This window comes from Oncorhynchus masou, chromosome 15, assembly GCF_036934945.1.
Source record: "Oncorhynchus masou masou isolate Uvic2021 chromosome 15, UVic_Omas_1.1, whole genome shotgun sequence".
NCBI lineage: Eukaryota > Metazoa > Chordata > Actinopteri > Salmoniformes > Salmonidae > Oncorhynchus > Oncorhynchus masou.
The window spans coordinates 10,723,776-10,742,603 of record NC_088226.1 but is presented as its reverse complement, the minus strand read 5'-3'; the positions used below and the strand labels follow the sequence as shown (position 1 = coordinate 10,742,603).

The following is an 18,828-nucleotide window of genomic DNA, read 5'->3' as shown; positions in this document are numbered from 1 at the left end:
CCAACCCTGTGCTTCACGGTTGGGATGGTGCTCTTCAGCTTGCAAGCCTCCCTCTTTTTCCTCCAAACATAACAATGGTCATTATGGCCAAACAGTTCTATTTTTGTTTCATCAGACCAGAGGACATTTCTCCAAAAAGTATGATCTTTGTCCCCATGTGCAGTTGCAAACCGTAGTCTGGCTTTTTTATGGCAGTTTTGGAGCAGTGGCTTCTTCCTTGCTGAGCGGCCTTTCGGGTTATGTCGATATAGGACTCATTTTACTGTGGATATAGATACTTTTGTACCTGTTTCCTCCAGCATCTTCACAAGGTCCTTTGCTGTTGTTCTAGGATTGATTTGCACTTTTTGCACCAAAGTACGTTCATCTCTAGGAGACAGAATGCGTCTCCTTTTTGAGCGGTATGACAGCTGCGTGGTCCCATGGTGTTTATACTTGCGTATGATTGTTTGTACAGATGAAAGTGGTACCTTCAGGCGTTTGGAAATTGCTCCCAAGGATGAACCAGACTTGTGGAGGTCTACAATATTGTTTCTGAGGTCTTGGCTGATTTCTTTAGATTTTCCCATGATGTCAAGCAAAGAGGCACTGAGTTTGAAGGTAGGCCTTGAAATATATCCACAGATACACCTCCAATTGACTCAAATGATGTCAATTAGCCTATCAGAAGCTTCTAAAGCCATGACATAATTTTCTGGAATTTTCCAAGCTGTTTAAAGGCACAGTCAACTTAGTGTATGTAAACTTCTGACCCAGTGGAATTGTGATACAGTGAATTATAAGTGAAATAATCTGTCTGTAAACAATTGTTGGAAAAATTACTAGTGTCATGCGTGAAGTAGATGTCCTAACCAACTTGCCAAAACTATAGTTTGTTACGTAGAGTGGTTGAAAAATGAGTTTTAATGACTCCAACCTAAGTGCATGTAAACTTCCAACTTCAACTGTATGTGTGTATTAACATAGACCTTAGCCTATGCCTGCTATGTGATGCATGCCATAAAACACATGGAAGCTGTAGGCCTACATGCTACATGCAGATCTGCCACCAGAGGTGTCATGCCCATAAGGGGCACAGGGACACGTGCCCCCTCAGATGTGTCCTGGGAAAAAAAGAACATTACATTTTTTTGTTTAATTTGTTGTTATTGTTTCTCTGTAATACTACTAGACCCCTACAGATGTAGGATGTTAATTTGAGGAAGTTTACTACAGCAGGAAAATAATCCCACAGCAATAGGAAATGGGAATTATTATGTGGATTATAATTAATGCACATTTTTTTGTAAGGGAAAATCAAGTCTGTTATTTCAAAGTGGAAATGACAGACTTCAGAAACCATTTTAAACCTCAAATACACTACAAGTTTTACATTTCCTGCATTGCAGGAAACTTATCCTGCAGCAGGGTGACCTAATTTAGTTTTTGGAATCAAACCACTCAACTGCATCCCTACTTTATATCGGCATCGAACATGTCACCCTCCCTAGGAGAGGGGGTGACCTCGACAATTTATTGTTAAAATGAGAGGCTGTCTGGATCTTTAATTTATAGACCCTTGCCCCCTTCAGTCTTAACATAGACTTTGATCTGAAGCCATTCTTGTGACTATTGTGATTTAGCTATTCATTGTAAATGTTTGTAGGCCTATGAAGCCAAATTGTATCTATGATCGTATGCTATCCATTCATGATTTTTATGTTATTTTTTATATCTGAGAATGAACCAATGATATCAGGCCACACCTGGCTATGATTACAGACACCTGTGTGTGTCCTTTGACACTATAAACTAGTCACCCCGCAGTGTTTGTCATTATACCCTGATGAAGACAGCTTGTCTGTCAAAGCGTTGGTTATTAGGTTATTAAATTATTGTATCTGAGCTCCTACAGTGTGCGGCTCTCCTTTAATTCTGCAGCAATTTTATGAAGTTGGCTTTAGCTAGCCCAGTGATAGCCCGGTGATAATGAACAAAGCAATGTTATACATTCCTAATTAATGACATAATTGTGTTCTGGGTTTATTTTGTAAATTAGCTTCTGTGATTTTATATTTATAGCCCCTCTCTGACCCACCCACCAGACATCCTCACATACTTTGTGCCCCCTCAGGTTTTTGGGTTGCATGACGCCCCTGTCTGACACAGAGATAGAAAGAGTGAAATCACAGAATTAGAACTGTTAAGATCAATACATATATTCATTAGAGAGGGTTTGATATGTCCAACATTGATTCCATTAGCCTTTTTCACCAAGTCAACTGCAAATGCAATGTATATTTCTTCAATAAGTCATTGCTTATTGTCCTAACTCAATAGTACTCACCTCTGGGTGTTCTGCCCTTATTGGATAATAATTTATCCAGAGGTAAACCATTCGAACACACAATGTAAAACAAATGGGTTGAGAAAAACAACACATGCATCATGAGAAAAAGGTCAGGTGGCTTTAGACAAGGCTTTAGACAATCTTGAGTTTGCTCACCAGTTGCGCACAAAGCTATGTCAAAAACAATATTTACTCCCATAGAAATGCACATATGATGCTATATGCCGAGGGGCGGAGCAAAACATTGGAATATAAACTGACCACAGCGTTACCGATTGACAGGCACACGGGAGAGACCACACTATAACGCCTGTTACAACTTCGGCTTTGCTTAATAGATATCTGTTTGTTTCATACAGAAGCAACACCTGCTGCCTATCATTTATTCCCCAAAATTTACCGACATGGACGTTTTAAAGTTTGTGGTTTTGATAGTTGCAGTTTTTGCGCAGGTTTACTGTGCCCTGGGAACCCCAACCAGCGACGATGGAGATATTTGGTCGATTGAAAACTGGCAGGTAAAACGCACGTCCCTCTTCTGAAGTGCATAGCTAGTTGGAACTAGCGAATGTTGTAGCGTTCTGCTGCGTTCAAGCTATTATTTTTAGGTTTCACGTTTAGGACATCTGATAAGGCAATGGTTGGTTGATAGAAGGCTTCCGTTACTTATTCACTGTTACAATTATTGTTACAGAGGGATCCGTTGGAGAGTGGCTTGGCCTTCCGCGTGGCTGACCTCACCAAGAGGTCCGAATTGCAGCAGTTTCAAAAACTTGTGGGGAAAAGCTCAGGTCAATTCAACTTTCATATCTTTTGATCTGGTCTGGGGGGGGGGGGAGGGGTCATAGTAAAATGAGCTTGTAGGCAATAATTTATAGAAATGATAGAAATTTGAATGAATTAAACGCATTTAATTTCCAGATTTAGGAGTCCCTCAACCGATTCTAAATAGGTGTTTCAAATTTGAAAGCATTTTAAATTAAAATTATTAATTGGCCTGCTTTGGGCTATAGCCTATATTATGTACTTCTCAAATAAATGTGTATGTGTGTGTGTGTGTGTGTGTTTCATCAGGGAATAAAGCAGACATGTTTATTGGACTCATGGGTCGAAGGTCCTCAAGTCGAGGTAGAGTCAAGCACCTTACCAGATGATAAATATGTTAGCTGTCATTCTTCCGAACAATTTCAATCTAATGTATTTATTCTATATTTGTTTTTTTCCAGAGTCACAGGAGGAATGGAACAAGCCCCAGTATTACTAGAGATGAAGATATGAACTTGATTGTTCAAAGTTACTGTAATAATCAATGTTGCTCAAATTATTAATCTAGGTCAAAGCAATCCAATACATGCAACAAAGCTTAATTGATGTAACATAAGTAAGGAATGTGTAATGAGGGTCAATTATTTGACCCATGTGTTTAAAAACTGGGTTGGGGATTTGCTGCAACTAATTGACATTGTATGCCTTCCTTAACTGTATCATTCTATACTCTCCTTTGCAATACAAGCTGCTTGTCATGTTCAATCAAGTATTTTGTTGTTGTTGCATAATATTATATGGCTTGTTATGCATACAAACAGGTACATTTGTCTTACTTAAGATAATTCACGTGTCATCACTGAGATCATTACTGAACTTCAAGATTCATTAGTGGAAAAACAATTTGCTTTTCTGTGCTTCATATGAAATGCTGATAATTTGTCAGTCAACCCCTACACATGCTGCCCCAGAAAGAACACCTTGCACACAGGATCAAGACATTTTGGAGTTCAGATTTATTGGAGAGGAAGCAAGTACAAAAGCAGGTGCACACAACTTATCTACATATTAATGCTGTACAGAGGTACTGCTGTGTAGCTACAGTGGTCTACTGCTCTTTTGATAGCTTATTGAAGAACAACTGCTTGTATGAAGGTGAACATTATGACCACGCACACTAGTTTCAGGTAAACCGAGCTGTTCTGGAGTTGCTTTCTATAGCTGCCATGACAGGCACAGGAGGAAGCATCAAGACAACACAGACCACAGCAACATGTTGGGAGGCAAAATATGAAAGGCAGAGGTAAAGGAAGATAATTGTTTGTGGGAAATTAACAGTTGACCTGTTGTTGCAGTGTTCTCAGGTTCCATTAAAATATACAGTGAAATGAGCTGCAAGTTTACCTGCTATAATACCTCTGTGTGATGTTAGGCCAAGTTAGCATCTATTCATGCCAAAGATGCTGACATTATACAGACTCTTTGAAGAACCATGAACTTTGCAACTAAATCAAAATCATACCACAAAATATAATGGACAGTGTACAATCTAGTTTTAGAGAGTCAAAATAAGGAAGTAAACAATCTGATGGGCAGGTATATTTCAAGGCCTTTCACTTAACATTCAAAAGCAGAAGGAATGAATAAAGCCTGACTGGCCCAAAACTATTTTAACATGCAATTTAAATTGGACATCCAAAACTTCAACACGAGTGCTTGTATTCTGAAAATAATCATAAAATGCCATATTATTGGAGAATTACTTTCTTAATTCAAACCTGGATCCAGTGAAATATACAGTCTATTTTTGGCAGCCTTGAAGAAATACCTCTCAGATTGAGCTTGTTTTGTTACTCCCCCATGACATACAAATGCACAGATCAAATAGCTTATTTTTTTTAAATACACAAGAAAAACAAAAACAACCTAGAAACACAACTGAATAAAAACTCTACACAAGCATTAACACGATTTCAGAATGACAGGGAAGTTTGTGAATCCTTTACGGTGTTAATAAAGAGTTCACTTTTGACATATGGTCAGTAAAGGCCATTTCTTCTGCAACTATAAAGATGTGCACTTTATATATTTATTGCCCTATTGTGGCTATAAATTCTTGAGATGAGGGCCATACGTTGCTGTGGAAACTCTAAATCTTTATATACACACACACAGCAGATGGAGGTAATTTCTGGTTTCATCCAATGTATATGCACAATCAGTCTAGCAGTCAGTAACATTTGCAGCAATTCAAAATGTTGGTGAAAAAAAATCCATTATTTTATCCTTATACACATAAACTGACATAAAATGGGTTGACCACAATGCAAAACAAATAGTCTCTATTGTTGGGTACTACATGCATTGTTCCTCTGCAACATGTTCGAGAAAATCTCTTCTAATGACACGTTCAAATCTAGTTCTCAGTACGGCTAGGAAACCAGTCCTGCACATTTTAAAAACTTTCTTCAAATATACTTTGTCTTGCCAAACCTGTACCATAAAATCTTCTCTCTATCATTTAAATATATTGACAGCATGACTTGAACTTGACATCAAATTCGTACTTCGGCCTCAGACAAAGCCAGACTGCAAATTCCAGTTCTGTTCTTTTTTTTCTTCTCTCCCAAAATGTTTACTTGTGCACTCTCCCTCATGGATTTAAAAGGAATGGATTGGGGTAAAGAACTTCCTCCAGCCAACGTTTTCACCAGTCCGATGCTTTTAAATACTTGAAAGAGTGCACACTGTGGAGAGAAGGGGAAGAAAGGGAATTGGCAATCTTTCAGGAAGCCAAATTTAAAATAGCTTAAAAAAGGACATGAGCCAAAACAGCTTAAAACAGTGGTAAAACCAAACAGAAGTAAAAAATTAAACAAAATAAAATAAAGCCAAAACCAAACAGAAACACTAAAGACAATCAAGACACATGGATACATTGTTGTGTTACCTCGACCCCTCCCCAGAAAGACAGCTAGATTTCCATACATACTGACTGGCTCACTAGGTTAACATGGTTCTACTGAGAAGTCGTGTGAGGAAAGCTATGGTCTGGTTTCAAGCCACCCACCATTAGTATTCTTCTTGATATTATGATCTACTACTTAAGCCTGGTTAGGACTCTCAATAATACTGATCAAAAGTTGTTTGAAGTAAACTATTCTGATAGTGAGCTTTGAACCCATGTCATTGTGTTGGAGAGTTGGCGTGGTATGGTGTAGGGGGAGGGGTGTCCTATGTTCCTTTAGGCGGGGTCCACTTTAAGGCGGTGGGTTCAATAGTCTTGCTGCTGCCACGCTTGGTCTCCTTGGCTTTCCAGTCGTCGATTAGGTCCTGGAGGAGATAGTTAGCATGTTAGCCTCAGAAGCCAAGGTTTGTCACGTTCTGTTCCAAATCCTGTGGAAGTTCTCCTCAAAATGAAATTTAAAAGAAAGGACAGACAACAGTGGTATAGATGGAAACTAGACATGTTGCCACTTTCAAACCCATTAAATATTTAGCATGTTTCAGATTTTTTTTTAAATTAATACACAACCTAGACAAACTGTCTGACACGGTAGAAAGAGAAACAAAGCAAGTTAAAAAAATAAAGCAAAACAAAAAGCCTCTCCTGAGGGGAAACGTCACTAATACTCAAAATCCAATACCCAAGTTCTCCAGACTTCCAATAGTGAAGTCAACGTGACGAGATTTGGAAGGATGGCTCCGTGAGGTTAGTAGCACGCTAGCACTGCTAGGCTCAATGATAAGTGGATGTCCACAACAATATTGAGACTGAACTGACGTCTAATGGAATAACCCAAACCCCAACTAATTCCACAGTTCGTTGGAGAAATGTCCTGGCCGTCACACTAAATCAGAACTTGTTCTTAGCTGATTAAATAATATATAAAGAATAAATATATGAAGAAATGGTAAGTGACATACCTGTCTCTTCAAGACCAGGTGCTTCCCTTTCCAGTACTTGAGCATCTGGAGGGACTGCAGGGTGCTGACGATGTCCACTGGGTTGACGGCTGTCTCCTGGCTGATCTCCTTGATGGAGATCTCCTTCCCCTGGAACTGGTTGAGGTAGCGCAGCAGCACCTCCTTCCAATAGGACCTGTAGCTGATTAGGCCCAGGTCTGAGAGGGGCCGCTCTGGAGAGCCCACCTTCTCCTCCACTTTAGACAGTAAGTAACCTGGGAGAGGGCAGACCACACACAGGGTTACACAGAGACCAAGGTATGAGAGAAACCAGGACCAGACACAGGGTTACAGAGAGATTAGGTAGAGAGACCACAAGGTAGTGGCTGTACTCACTGAAGTCAATCAGCATCTTTCCGTAGCCCTGCCTCATGTACTGTGGCATGGTGAGGATACAGGAGACATTGTAGTTCAGGAACGAGTTCTTCTCCTAAAATGGGAGGGCATAGACGTTTTGAGTTTGAGAAAAGCAGTTCATAAATAAAACGTAGCATTATGACTACGACTGACTGGTTACCTTTGAGAAGTAGCCAACAAGATGGCAGCCGGTGTTGTCAGCCTCTGTCATGACGTAGAAGAGGAATGGCTCCACGTCGTAGTATAGGGTCTTGTGGTCCAGGAAGAGCTTAGCCAGAAGGCACAGGTTTTGGCAGTAGATCTGTGGACGATAGGGTCATTTAGCAGGGCTATGGTCAGAGCAGGGAGGTCATAACATTCACAAGGCAGGATAACATAACATTCCTGGGACCCCAGCAATCTCTCACCTTGTTCTTTTTACCGTCCACCTCAAAGACGGAGATGTTTCCCTTTCGATAGATCTCATCCCCTGGTGGGTGTTTCCAGACACACTTGGCCTGTACAGGGGGACGGACAGCACCGATCATCATACAAAAACCTACTGAGAACTGAGATCCACTCTGAAACGTCTGAATCCATCCATAACAATCAGAAAACACCGGAGAAACTAATTGACATGCACCAACGTTCTCACCATGTGCCGGCGCAGGATGGTCAGACTCTTCATGTACTTGAGGCAGAACTCACACATGTAGAGGCGTCCCAGGCGGGCGTACTCCTCGGGGTAGGGCGAGTGGTACCAGGTGTCCAGCTCGTAGCGGCCAAACACAATGGTCTTGATCATGTTGCTGCCCTCCGCCACCTGGCCCTGCAGCTTCTCCTGCACCAGGCGGAGGACAGGGAGAGGGGACAGAAAAGAGAGGAGGAAGAGAGAGGTTTGACCAACGCAGCGAGGGAGAGGGGCAGGCAAAACGCCACGGGAGAAGAACTCATTACTCTCCATGGAAGCGACCACGGAGAATACGCTTTCATTTGGAAAAAAAGGTTATAAATATGTGTGGAAAGGATAAGAGAGAGCTTTGATTTGGAAGACTGAAAGGGGAGCCTCTTAAAGATATCGGCTAGAGTAAATCTAGCTCAAAGAGAGTGAAGAAGAACTTCTCCATAAACTACCCAGTCTTGTAACTGACAACACCAGACAGTGTGAGTAGCCAGATTACTCAGAATGCTCCCTGTCTGGCACTGCCCACCATAAATGGTGAGAGCTGGGCGTCGACTGGGCCCAGTCCAGACAGTCACTAGTACAGGCTCAGGAAAAGAAAGAGGAAAATGGGAGGAAGGGCGATGAGTTCTCTCTCTTACAAGATCCTCCGAAGCACGTGCCTGGGCTTTTCGAAAGAGCTCCAGGTCGTAATCACTTGTGATGTTCTCCAGGAGGGGCTCTCGGTTGTTGCCGTGGGACTGCCGGTGATCCTGGGACATCAGAGAGGGAGAAGAAGCCTTTAACCTCAGAACAATCAGCACATCTCTTCAACCGGACACATTATTTACCTTCAACATATCTGTTGTCCGAACAGTTGTCAAACTGTGCTTGCAAGACACTTTATAATTTTGCAAGTCACTTTATAATTTTGCAAGTATTATATTCGTTTACCTTTCGTATGGGATAAGAGTGTATTACAACGTGTAGGCTACAGATTTGTCTTCTGGCACTAATGGAAAAGGGTCGTTTTTTCTTTCCTAGAGTTTGGATTAGAGGTCAGATCATCACACTCACCATGTACTGGTCTTTCTGCTCTTTTAGCAGACCCGAGTTCCTCTTCTTCCTCATTTCCGTCACCTTCTCCTTGTACCTCATCTGTCTCTCCGTTGGGGCCTAATCCATTATGCAATGTTATGAAACTGCCATGATACTGCCTTTAAATCCAAATCCTTAACTAATTTGCGCCCTATTGCCTTTCTTGAAACATTTACTGCAAGGAAGGACAAATCCAAACCAAAAACAGTAGCGTAGTGATAAAATGAGATGGTCGACCAAATGAAAGGCCCAGGATCAGGATCATAGTACCTGGTGACGGGTAGCGTGTCTGTTCTCATCCTGCCGGTGGGATAACGTCCGCTCCTCCACCTGTTTGTCACGAGAGGAGGCCCTCGTCTGTGAAGAGAAATCCCGTTTGGTAAGCCATCCCTACTAAAGATATGCCTACAGTATGTTGTTTTATTAAGTAGTAGGCAGACAGATTTCAGACATGGCCCACACCTCAACACTAAGGCAAACTTCCAAGGTCTTGTAGATTTACCTTGCATTCATCTACAGAGAGGTTGTGGAAGAGAGGGCAGCCAGATATTGAGAAGTGTCTCTCATGTTTCCCTGTCAAATGGCCTGAAAGAAAATAAAACAGAGAACGTCAAGTGAAACAAATGCAGAACAAAACAATTAACCGTGTGTGTTTTGAAGGTGTTGCATTCTGAGGTCCACATTACACAAAAAGTCAACTATGTAAATAAATGTCCTGCCCTCATTGACGGTGGAGCTGACAGTTAAGAATGAGATCATTTACCCAGGGAGTTGCAGCCTGGTGTGGGGCACTTCATGTTGAAGTTGTAGCTCTCGTGGAAGCGACGGCGCTTGGGCCTGTGGGAGAGGTCGCTGCCAGAGTCTTTGAGTGACAGCTCCTTGGCCAGGGACTCGTCAGGAGAGGCGTTAGGGCTGGACACGTCAATGTCCGACTCCGATGAGAGGGCGTTCCCTGTTGGGGTGCGGGGCGGAGACTCGTCCTGGTCTGCTGCTCGCTTCAGGTCTGGAAAAGCCAACGAGGAGATGAACACATGTAAAGGAATTGCTATACTCACAAGCCCGACAGACACCTCACATTTTTTTATTTGACCTTTATTTAACTAGGCAAGTCAGTTAAGAACAAATTCTTATTTACACTAACGGCCTACCCCGACGACGCTGGGCCAATTGTGCGCCGCCCTATGGGACTCCCAATCATGGCCAGTTGTGATACAGCCTGGAATCGAATCAGGGTCTGTAATGACGCCTCTAGCACTGAGACGCAGTGCCTTAGACCGCTGCGCCACTCGGGAGCCCACACGATGGGGCTTAGTTCATATTTCAAGTGCCTGGCATGGATCTAGAATTATAAATGAGGACATTCCAACTATCTCACCACTCTCTCACAGTACCATGTTTATACAGTTTCAGGACACAAGATTCCATTTTGTTGTGATGCTGCTATACACACACTATGCTATATTTTTTTGTCAATGTTGGTGATGCATTTGTTTTTCACAAAATTCTTGCACGCCCCCTTCAGGTTTTCCCAAGGCATGTTTTTCCAAAGGCAAAAAGTGAGTGGTATGAAATAGGACAAGAGGGGATGATGACACATCGTGACACCAAACACCCAATACATGATCACATACAACGACCCCACCACACCAGGAACGGAACCCAAAGGAATGAATAGGGATGGTAGCTACAAGCATAGGCTGCAATTTTCAGCAGAACTGTCTTGAGTAACGAGCAGAAACATAGTAAATGAGTGGAATAACGTGGAGGACAACTCAAGCTCAAATAATCTATGTTTGAGGACACAAGTCCAAAACAAACTTAAAGAGTAAAAATGCGCTGGTTGAGCATCACTGCCTCTTCGAAAACTTAAAATGATACAATGAAAATATATCATAAATAACGCAGTGGGTGGCCAGCTCTCAGGCGTGGACAATTGAGCAGGGGGGGGGGACTGTGAGAGAAAGTGACCATGCTGCCTCGTCCTCCTACCTTCCACATGCTGCTCCGTGTCCGACCCCGAAGAGCGACTCTGGCGCAGAGGGTATTTCTTGGGGGTAACCGGCGGCCCTTGCTGCAGACTACGGCTACGGGTCACACGCCGGGCAGAGAAGGTCACCACCTCTGCAGGGCTGATCTGGACAGGGCTGGAATCTAAAAATACATGTTTTTTTTAACAGGCGTCTTCAGGGGTCTCTGGCCCTCAGAAGTAATGTAGCAGGCTAGGAGCTGCAAGTCTTCTGTCTCATCAATGGAGAAATCCCTTTCAAGCAGACACTTACACTCCCTTAACAAACAGATTCATTTCCACAACATACCTGACCATATAGGATTCATATACAGGCAACAAAAAACAAAAACATAGGCCCAAGCAGTAAGCTACTTGTTGTATATAACAACTTAATAACAATATCAGTTCAGTTGTCACATTGAGGACCAAGGGACATGCCAAGCTTTTCAAAAACCACATTGAAAAAAAACTGGATGCATTCTATAACAAAAGGGAGTGGGAACAATATCATCCTCTACTCAAACCATGACCGCCAGACCGAATAGGGATCAGGGGGGGATGACTGCTGTCTAAACCTATTCACAGTTTATGAGCTTGAATGCTGATATACAATGGCTATTGTACAGCAAGAGATAACAACTCATGAGCACATCTATGGGTATATCTACAGACAGACAAAAGAGAACCCCAGCATTACAGTCAGTATCCTCATTTTGAAACTTCTGACTTAGACTATTGTCATAACATTTGGTTCAATGACCGAGACTGAAAACTCATAGGGATGGAATCCAAGGGATTCATATAGGATTCATAGTTATTCAGCAGATTCTTGATGCAGAAACATAACAATATAAATATCTTGGCCATCTCATGACAGTTCCATATCAAAACTGCATTGTTGTATTCAGCGCATGTGACAAATAAAATTTGATTTGAAAACAGCATATTTACCTTGAGAACTTTGGCTGAGTCGCAGCGATGCCCGGGTGAGGCGCGTGTTCCTCCGTGTTCTCCCATAGGTCTCGATTCTGTCTGTGTGCTCATGGTCAGCAGAGAAGTCTGAATCCTCAGTGCCCTCGGAGCTGCTCCCAGCATTCCTCTTTCATAGAACAAAAGGAAAGATCGTCAGTTATGCACATCAATCAGTAACATAAATATCACGATTCTTTGGTTTGGTTTCTGTTAGCTTGTATAAACAAAACTGCTATCATCCATTTATGATTATCATGAAGCATCACTTGTGTGCCCCAATCTTCCAACATGTGGGAGGAAACAGCGCAATAGCCCCTCTAACTGGGATGTGAATAGGCTATATTCAGTAGCCTACATTGCATTCGGAAAGTATTCAGACCCCTTGACTTTATCCACTTTTGTTACGTTACAACCTTATTCTAAAATAGATTAAATTGTTTTTTCCTCCTAAATCTACACACAATAGCCCATAATGACAAAGCAAAACGTTTTTATTTTTATTTGAGCAAATTTATCAATATATCACATTTACATACGTACTCAGACTGTTTACTCAGTACTTTGTTGAAGCACCTTTGGCAGTGATTACCCATTCTTCTCTGCAGACCCTCTAAAGCTCTGTCAGGTTGGATGGGGAGCATCACTGCACAGCTATTTTCAGGTCTGTCCAGAGATGTTGGATTGGGTTCAAGTCCGGGCCACTCAAGGACATTCAGAGACTTTTCCCGAAGCCACTCGTGCGTTGTCTTGGCTGTGTGCTTAGGGTCGTTGTCCTGTTGGTAGGTGAACCTTCACGTCAGTCTGAGGTCCTGAGGGCTGTGTTTAGTCCAGACTGCATTCTCACCTGCAGTGAACCGCACCACGGTATGAATTGAATCGGACAGAGTACACCCTTTTTGAAAAAAACATGGCGCGTTGTTCAGTGTGCTCCCAAGTGCAGATAGTAATCACACCAGTCCAAACGAGCCGAACTAAGGGGTAAACGCACCTGAGGTCGGGGAGAAAATGCACCAAACCAATTGTGTGAAAGCCCCCTACAACTGCAAAAACATGTGGCAAAGAAATGTACTTTATGTCCTGAATAGAAAGCGTTATGTTTGGGGCAAATCCCAACACATCACTGACTACCACTCTTCATATTTTCAAACATGGTGGTGGCTGCCTCATGTCATGGGTATGCTTGTCATCAGCAAGGACAAGCAAGTTTTTTAGGATAAAAGAAATGGAATAGAGCTGAGCACAGGCAAAATCCTAGAGGAAAACCTAAACACGGGGTAACAAATTCACCTTTCAGCAGGACAATAACCTAAAACACAAGGACAAACATACACAAGAGTTGCTTATCAAGATGGCATTGAATCTTCCTGAGTGGCCGAGCTACAGTTTTGACTTGTAATTGGCTTGAAAATGGCTGTCTAGCAGTGATCGACAACCAACTTGACAGAGCTTGAAGAATTTAAAAAATAATAATGTGCAAATATTGTACAATCCAGGTGTGCAAAGTTCTTCGAGACTTATCCAGAAAGACACAGCTGTAATTGAAAAATGTGATTCTAACATGTTTTGGACACAGGTGTGAATACTTCTGATTTCATTTTTAATAAATTTGCTAAAACTACATGTTTTCATTTTGTCATTATGGGGTATTGTGTGTAGACGGGTGAGAAAAAACATCTAATCAATTTTGAATTCAGGCTGTCACACAACAACATGTGGAATAAGTCAAGGGGTATGAATACTTTCTGAAGGCACTGTATGTTTTGAAGCAAACTGGACTGGAGTACTAGCTAGTAAAAAAAATCATAATCCAACAGCACAAGCACATAAAATACAAGAATCACCCGAAAATATTGTTTACAGGGTCAATTGTTTACACCTTTATTAATATGGAGGAGGAGCATGTGTACCAGCAACACTTCCGTAGTACTTTTCCCACAATGCACCATGTCAAAACATTTACCAACGGCCAGAATTGAAATCCGCTCGGGAAATGTTCCAAAACAAACATGAACATGAAACGGACCATACATATGTATATCAATAACATTACCATACTGTTACGTTAACTAGCGTTGCAAAAATAATTTCGAGATGAAAATGGCTCAACAATCTTGAGGGCGCTATGTGTCTTTAAACCAATTGCAAGTGAGGAAAGGCGGGACATGAGAATATTAAACCAATTGACACTATGTTATTCCTGAATCAATCCAATAAAATCGTTGTTTTCAGGAAGACAAGTATTTCCCTCGCCACCAGCAGGATTCAACTAGCTACAGCCAGAGAGGTTTGAAGCTATATAACACCTTTTCCGTACACCCTGCGGGTCAGTTCCACCAAGCTTTTGATTCAATCACTGCTAGCTGGTGGTTCATCTGTAAGCTAGATAACTACGTTAGCTAGCTAAAACGACTGTGAAGAAATGTTCAAATGCGCCCCATCACTATAGCCATGAATGAACACTCACAGATAGCTAGCAAGCATTAGCTAGACCAGTATCGCATCAGCTTACCATGGCATTTGTGCTATTCTAAATGTTACACAACTTATTGTGTTATGCTTGAACGCAAACTAAGGTTCAATTAGCTCATATTTGTCACGTTATAGTGACATGATAGCTAAACAAATTAACATTACATATAACGTTAGCTAGCATGAGTCAGTCACCTGTATTTGACCACCAACGTTAAGTATCTAAATCAACCAAGTTCTTACCTTTCTCCGAGGCATATTTCACTTTAACGGCGTCTGTTTTAAGACGTTGGCTATCCCTTAGCAGTAAAAATAAACACAGCGTTTTAAAATTAAAATGCTCACTAAATAAACTGGTTGACTGGACATACCGCTCAACGTTTGTCTCACACTTCCGTGGTGTGTTCAAGCAAGTCGACACGTTTCGGAATGTTTTGAAACGGTTCAACTGTTATTCAATTGACCACTAGATGGCAGTGTTGTAACTTGTACACGATGGTCCCTTGTGTAAAGGCCCCTTGCTATTCGGAATCCTTGGGATGTCCCTACCCCCCACATTGAAGTTGAAATGTAAGGTTAAGGTTTAGAGGTAGGGACATCCCAAGGGCCCCAGAGAGTGTAAATCAAAGTTTATTTGTCACGTGTGCCAAATACAACAGGTGTAGACCTTACAGTGAAATGCTTACTTACAGGCTCTAACCAATAGTGAATAATAGGTAGGAAAATAAATAAAACAACAGTAAAAAGACAGGCTATATACAGTAGCAAGGCTATAAAAGTAGCGAGGCTACATACAGACACTGGTTAGTCAGGCTGATCGAGGGAGTATGTACATGTAGATATGGTTAAAGTGACTATGCATATATGATGAACAGAGAGTAGCAGTAGCATTAAAGAGGGGTTGGCGGTGGTGGGTGGGACACAACGTAGATAGCCCAGTTAGCCAATGTGCGGGAGCACTGGTTGGTCAGCTAAATTGAGGTAGTATGTACATGAATATATAGTTTAAGTGACTATGCATATATGATAAACAGAGAGTAGCAGCGTAAAAAGATGGGTTGGGGGGGCGGGGGGCACACAATGCAAATAGTCCGGTCGCCATTTGATTACTTGTTCAGGAGTTTTATGGCTTGGGGGTATAAACTGTTGAGAAGCCTTTTTGTCCGAGACTGCTTGCAATGTGGTAGTAATGTGGTAGTAGAGAGAACATGACTTGGGTGGCTGGTGTCTTTGACAATTTTTAGGGCCTTCCTCTGACACCGCCTGGTGTAGAGGTCCTGGATGGCAAGCAGTTTAGCACAAGGGATGTACTGGGCCGTACGCACTACCTTCTGTATTGCCTTGCGGTCAGAGGCCGAGAAATTGCCGTACCAGGCAGTGATGCAAATCCTTTTAGTTTCCTGAGGGGGATAGGCTTTGTCGTTTCCTCTTCACGACTGTCTTGGTGTGTTTGGACCATTCTAGTTGGTTGTTGATGTGGACACCAAGGAACTTGAAGCTCTCAACCTGCTCCACTACAGCCCCGTCGATGAGAATGGGGGCATGCTCGGTCCTCCTTTTCCTGTAGTCCACAATCATCTCCTTAGTCTTGATCACGTTGAGGGATAGGTTGTTATTCTGGCACCACTCGGCCAGGTCTCTGACCTCCTCCTATAGGCTGTCTGGTTGTTGTCGGTGATCAGGCCTACCACTGTTGTGTCGTCTGCAAACTTAATGATGATGTTGGAGTCATGCCTGGCCATGTAGTCGTGGGTGAACAGGGAGTACAGGAGGGGACTGAGTACACACCTCTGGGGAGCTCCAGTGTTGAGGATCAGCATGGCAGATGTGTTGCTACCTACCCTCACCACCTGGGGGCGGCCCGTCAGGAAGTCCAGGATCTAGTTGCAGAGGGAGGTGTTCAGTCCCAGGATCCTGTACAGGGAAATACATTGATTCACTGACTCATATAGTTTACATAAAAATAGACTGTGTATTGTTTTCCTGAGGTAAGATACAGTACACAAGATGCATAGCAAGTCGTTTGATGAGGATGTAAATAGACCATTCATTCATCATAGAGTGCTCATTGAGTGGATATCAGGGGACCTCCCCTCCCCCACACATTCTGTCTTTACTACTAAGTCTCACTCCCACCGAGGTCTATACAGTTCTATACTGATCAAAAATATAAATGCAACATGCAACAATTTCAAAGATTTTACTGTTACAGTTCATGTAAGGAAATCAGTCAATTTAAATTCATTAGGCCCTAATCTATGGCTTTCACATGACTGGGAATACAGATATGCATCTGTTGTTCACAGATACATTTTTTTTTTTTAAGTAGGGACATATATCAGAAAGCCAGTCAGTATCTGGTGTGACCACCATTTGCCTCATGCAGTGCTACACATTTCCTTCGCATAGAGTTGATCAGGCTATTGATTGTGGCCTCTTCTTCAATGGCTGTGCGAAGTTCCTGGATGTTGGCGGGAACTGGAACAGACTGTCTTACACGTCGATCCAGAGCATCCCAAACATGCTCAATGGGTGTCATGCCTGGTGAGTATGCGGGCCATGGAAGAACTGGGAAATTATCAGCTTCTAGGAATTGTGTACAGATCCTTGCGACATGGGGCAGTGCATTATCATGCTGAAACATGAGGTGATGGCGGCGGATGAATGGCACGACAATGTGCCTCAGGATCCCGTCACGGGATATGCATTCAAATTGCCATTGATAAAATGCAATTGTTTTCATTGTCCGTAGCTTACAACTGCCCAAACCATAACCCCACCACCACCATGGGGCACACTGTTCACAAAATTGACATCAGTAAACCACTCGCCCACACGATGCCATCTGCCCGGTACAGTTGAAACTGGGATTAATGCGTGAAGAGCACACCTCTCCAGCTTGCTAGTGGCCATCAAAGATGAGCATTTGCCCACTGAAGTCGGTTACGGGGCAGACTGCAGTACACAAGGTCTGCTGTTGTGAAGCCGGTTCGACACACTGCCAAATTCTCTAAAACAAGGTTGGAGGCAGCTTATGATAGAGAAATTAACATTCAATTCTCTGGCAACAGCTCTGGTGGACATTCCTGCAGTCATTCAATTGCACGGTCCCTCAAAACTTGAGACAACTGTGGCATTGTGTTGTGTGACACCTGTGTAATGATCATGCTGTTTTTAATCAGCTTCTTGATATGCCACACTTGTCAGGTGGATGGATTATCTTGGCAAAGGAGAAATGCTCAATAACAGGGATGTAAACCAATTTGTATGTACAATTTTAGCGAAATCTGCTTTCTGGGATCTTTGGTTTCAGCTCATGAAACATGGGACCAACACTTTACATGTTGCGTTTTTGTTCAGTGTATATGTAATTATATGCTCATATGCTTTACAATCTAAAGTCTGAATCCTCCACAGGCTTTTCTGGCTGAGAGCGATAACAAATACAAATACTGTGGTCTATCTACAGTAAGCGATTATTAATTATGCTGTTTGATAGTCAAATAAAATGTGCTATTGGGTATTACAAATCACAGGGCATTTACAGGAAAAGGGGTTGTTTCATAGAACATGATTAATCTGGATTGTACACAATAAAAAATAAATATATTTAATTTTAAAATAATTGTCTCATATCATATAAAAAGAAAACCAAGTAGTGAGCTAATAACGGCTTTATATTGCTGTCTAATTTCTTAGGGCAAGCCCTGTCCATGACCACTGCACTGTGTGAGGTTACCAGCACTTCTCCATTGAAAAACGACAGCTGATCCCACTATAGACATTTTATCCCCCCCCCCCCCCCCAACGGACAATTACCCTGTACACACCCAATGAACATTTATATTGATCATTGTCACGTTGTAGACATGTATACTGAATAATAATAATTTGTATTTTTGTATTGTTTCATTCATACCTGCACTGCTGGAGCTCGGAGCGTAAGAATTTCACTGTACATTGCAACTACATCTGTGCATGTGACAAAAGAGGGGGGAAAAGTAATATTAAACATCCACCTCATGGAGCAACAAGGGTCTACTGACCGACCTTCAAGTCCTTTCAACTGGGGTGAACATTCCTGCTTCTCCTATGACAGTCCGTCTCTGTCTGTCCCTTCAGGGCATTTCTCACAGAATTACAATAAGTTCCAATTAGTTCAAAACTGGTGTTTCTTTCCGTTCCATACCGCTGCCTCGGCCACGCAGTAGGGCACTATGCCCA

General features: G+C 42.3%; 1 protein-coding gene across 5 annotated transcripts; it reads right to left on the bottom strand.

Annotated features, from left to right (window-relative positions):
• Positions 1-4,087: 4,087 nt before the first annotated feature.
• On the bottom strand, positions 4,088-18,758 carry LOC135555591 (histone acetyltransferase KAT7-like). 5 transcript variants are annotated; one of them, XM_064988164.1, is made up of 16 exons: positions 18,524-18,758; positions 16,393-16,518; positions 14,848-16,313; positions 12,115-12,262; positions 11,145-11,306; positions 9,919-10,158; positions 9,658-9,740; positions 9,426-9,512; positions 9,135-9,233; positions 8,720-8,830; positions 8,052-8,237; positions 7,825-7,914; positions 7,578-7,718; positions 7,397-7,490; positions 7,022-7,275; positions 4,088-6,427 (listed from the first exon to the last, which is right to left on the bottom strand). In XM_064988164.1, exons 3-16 carry the CDS (start codon positions 14,860-14,862, stop codon positions 6,329-6,331), a joined length of 1,809 nt encoding a protein of 602 aa, XP_064844236.1. In that variant the 5' UTR covers positions 14,863-16,313; positions 16,393-16,518; positions 18,524-18,758; the 3' UTR covers positions 4,088-6,328. The 5 variants fall into 5 exon arrangements, with proteins under 5 accessions (XP_064844236.1, XP_064844237.1, XP_064844238.1 ...); XM_064988165.1 differs by having other exon boundaries at positions 14,848-16,338; positions 16,446-16,518; XM_064988166.1 differs by having other exon boundaries at positions 8,741-8,830; positions 14,848-16,518.
• Positions 18,759-18,828: the final 70 nt, after the last annotated feature.

Excerpts from the sequence above, each read along its gene's own strand:
- LOC135555591 (XM_064988164.1), bottom strand. Across the intron at positions 9,741-9,918 it reads ACCAGGCTGCAACTCCCTGG|GCCATTTGACAGGGAAACAT; the intron begins GTAAATGATCTC and ends ATTTTCTTTCAG. Across the intron at positions 8,238-8,719 it reads CACGTGCTTCGGAGGATCTT|GAGAAGCTGCAGGGCCAGGT; the intron begins GTAAGAGAGAGA and ends CGCCTGGTGCAG.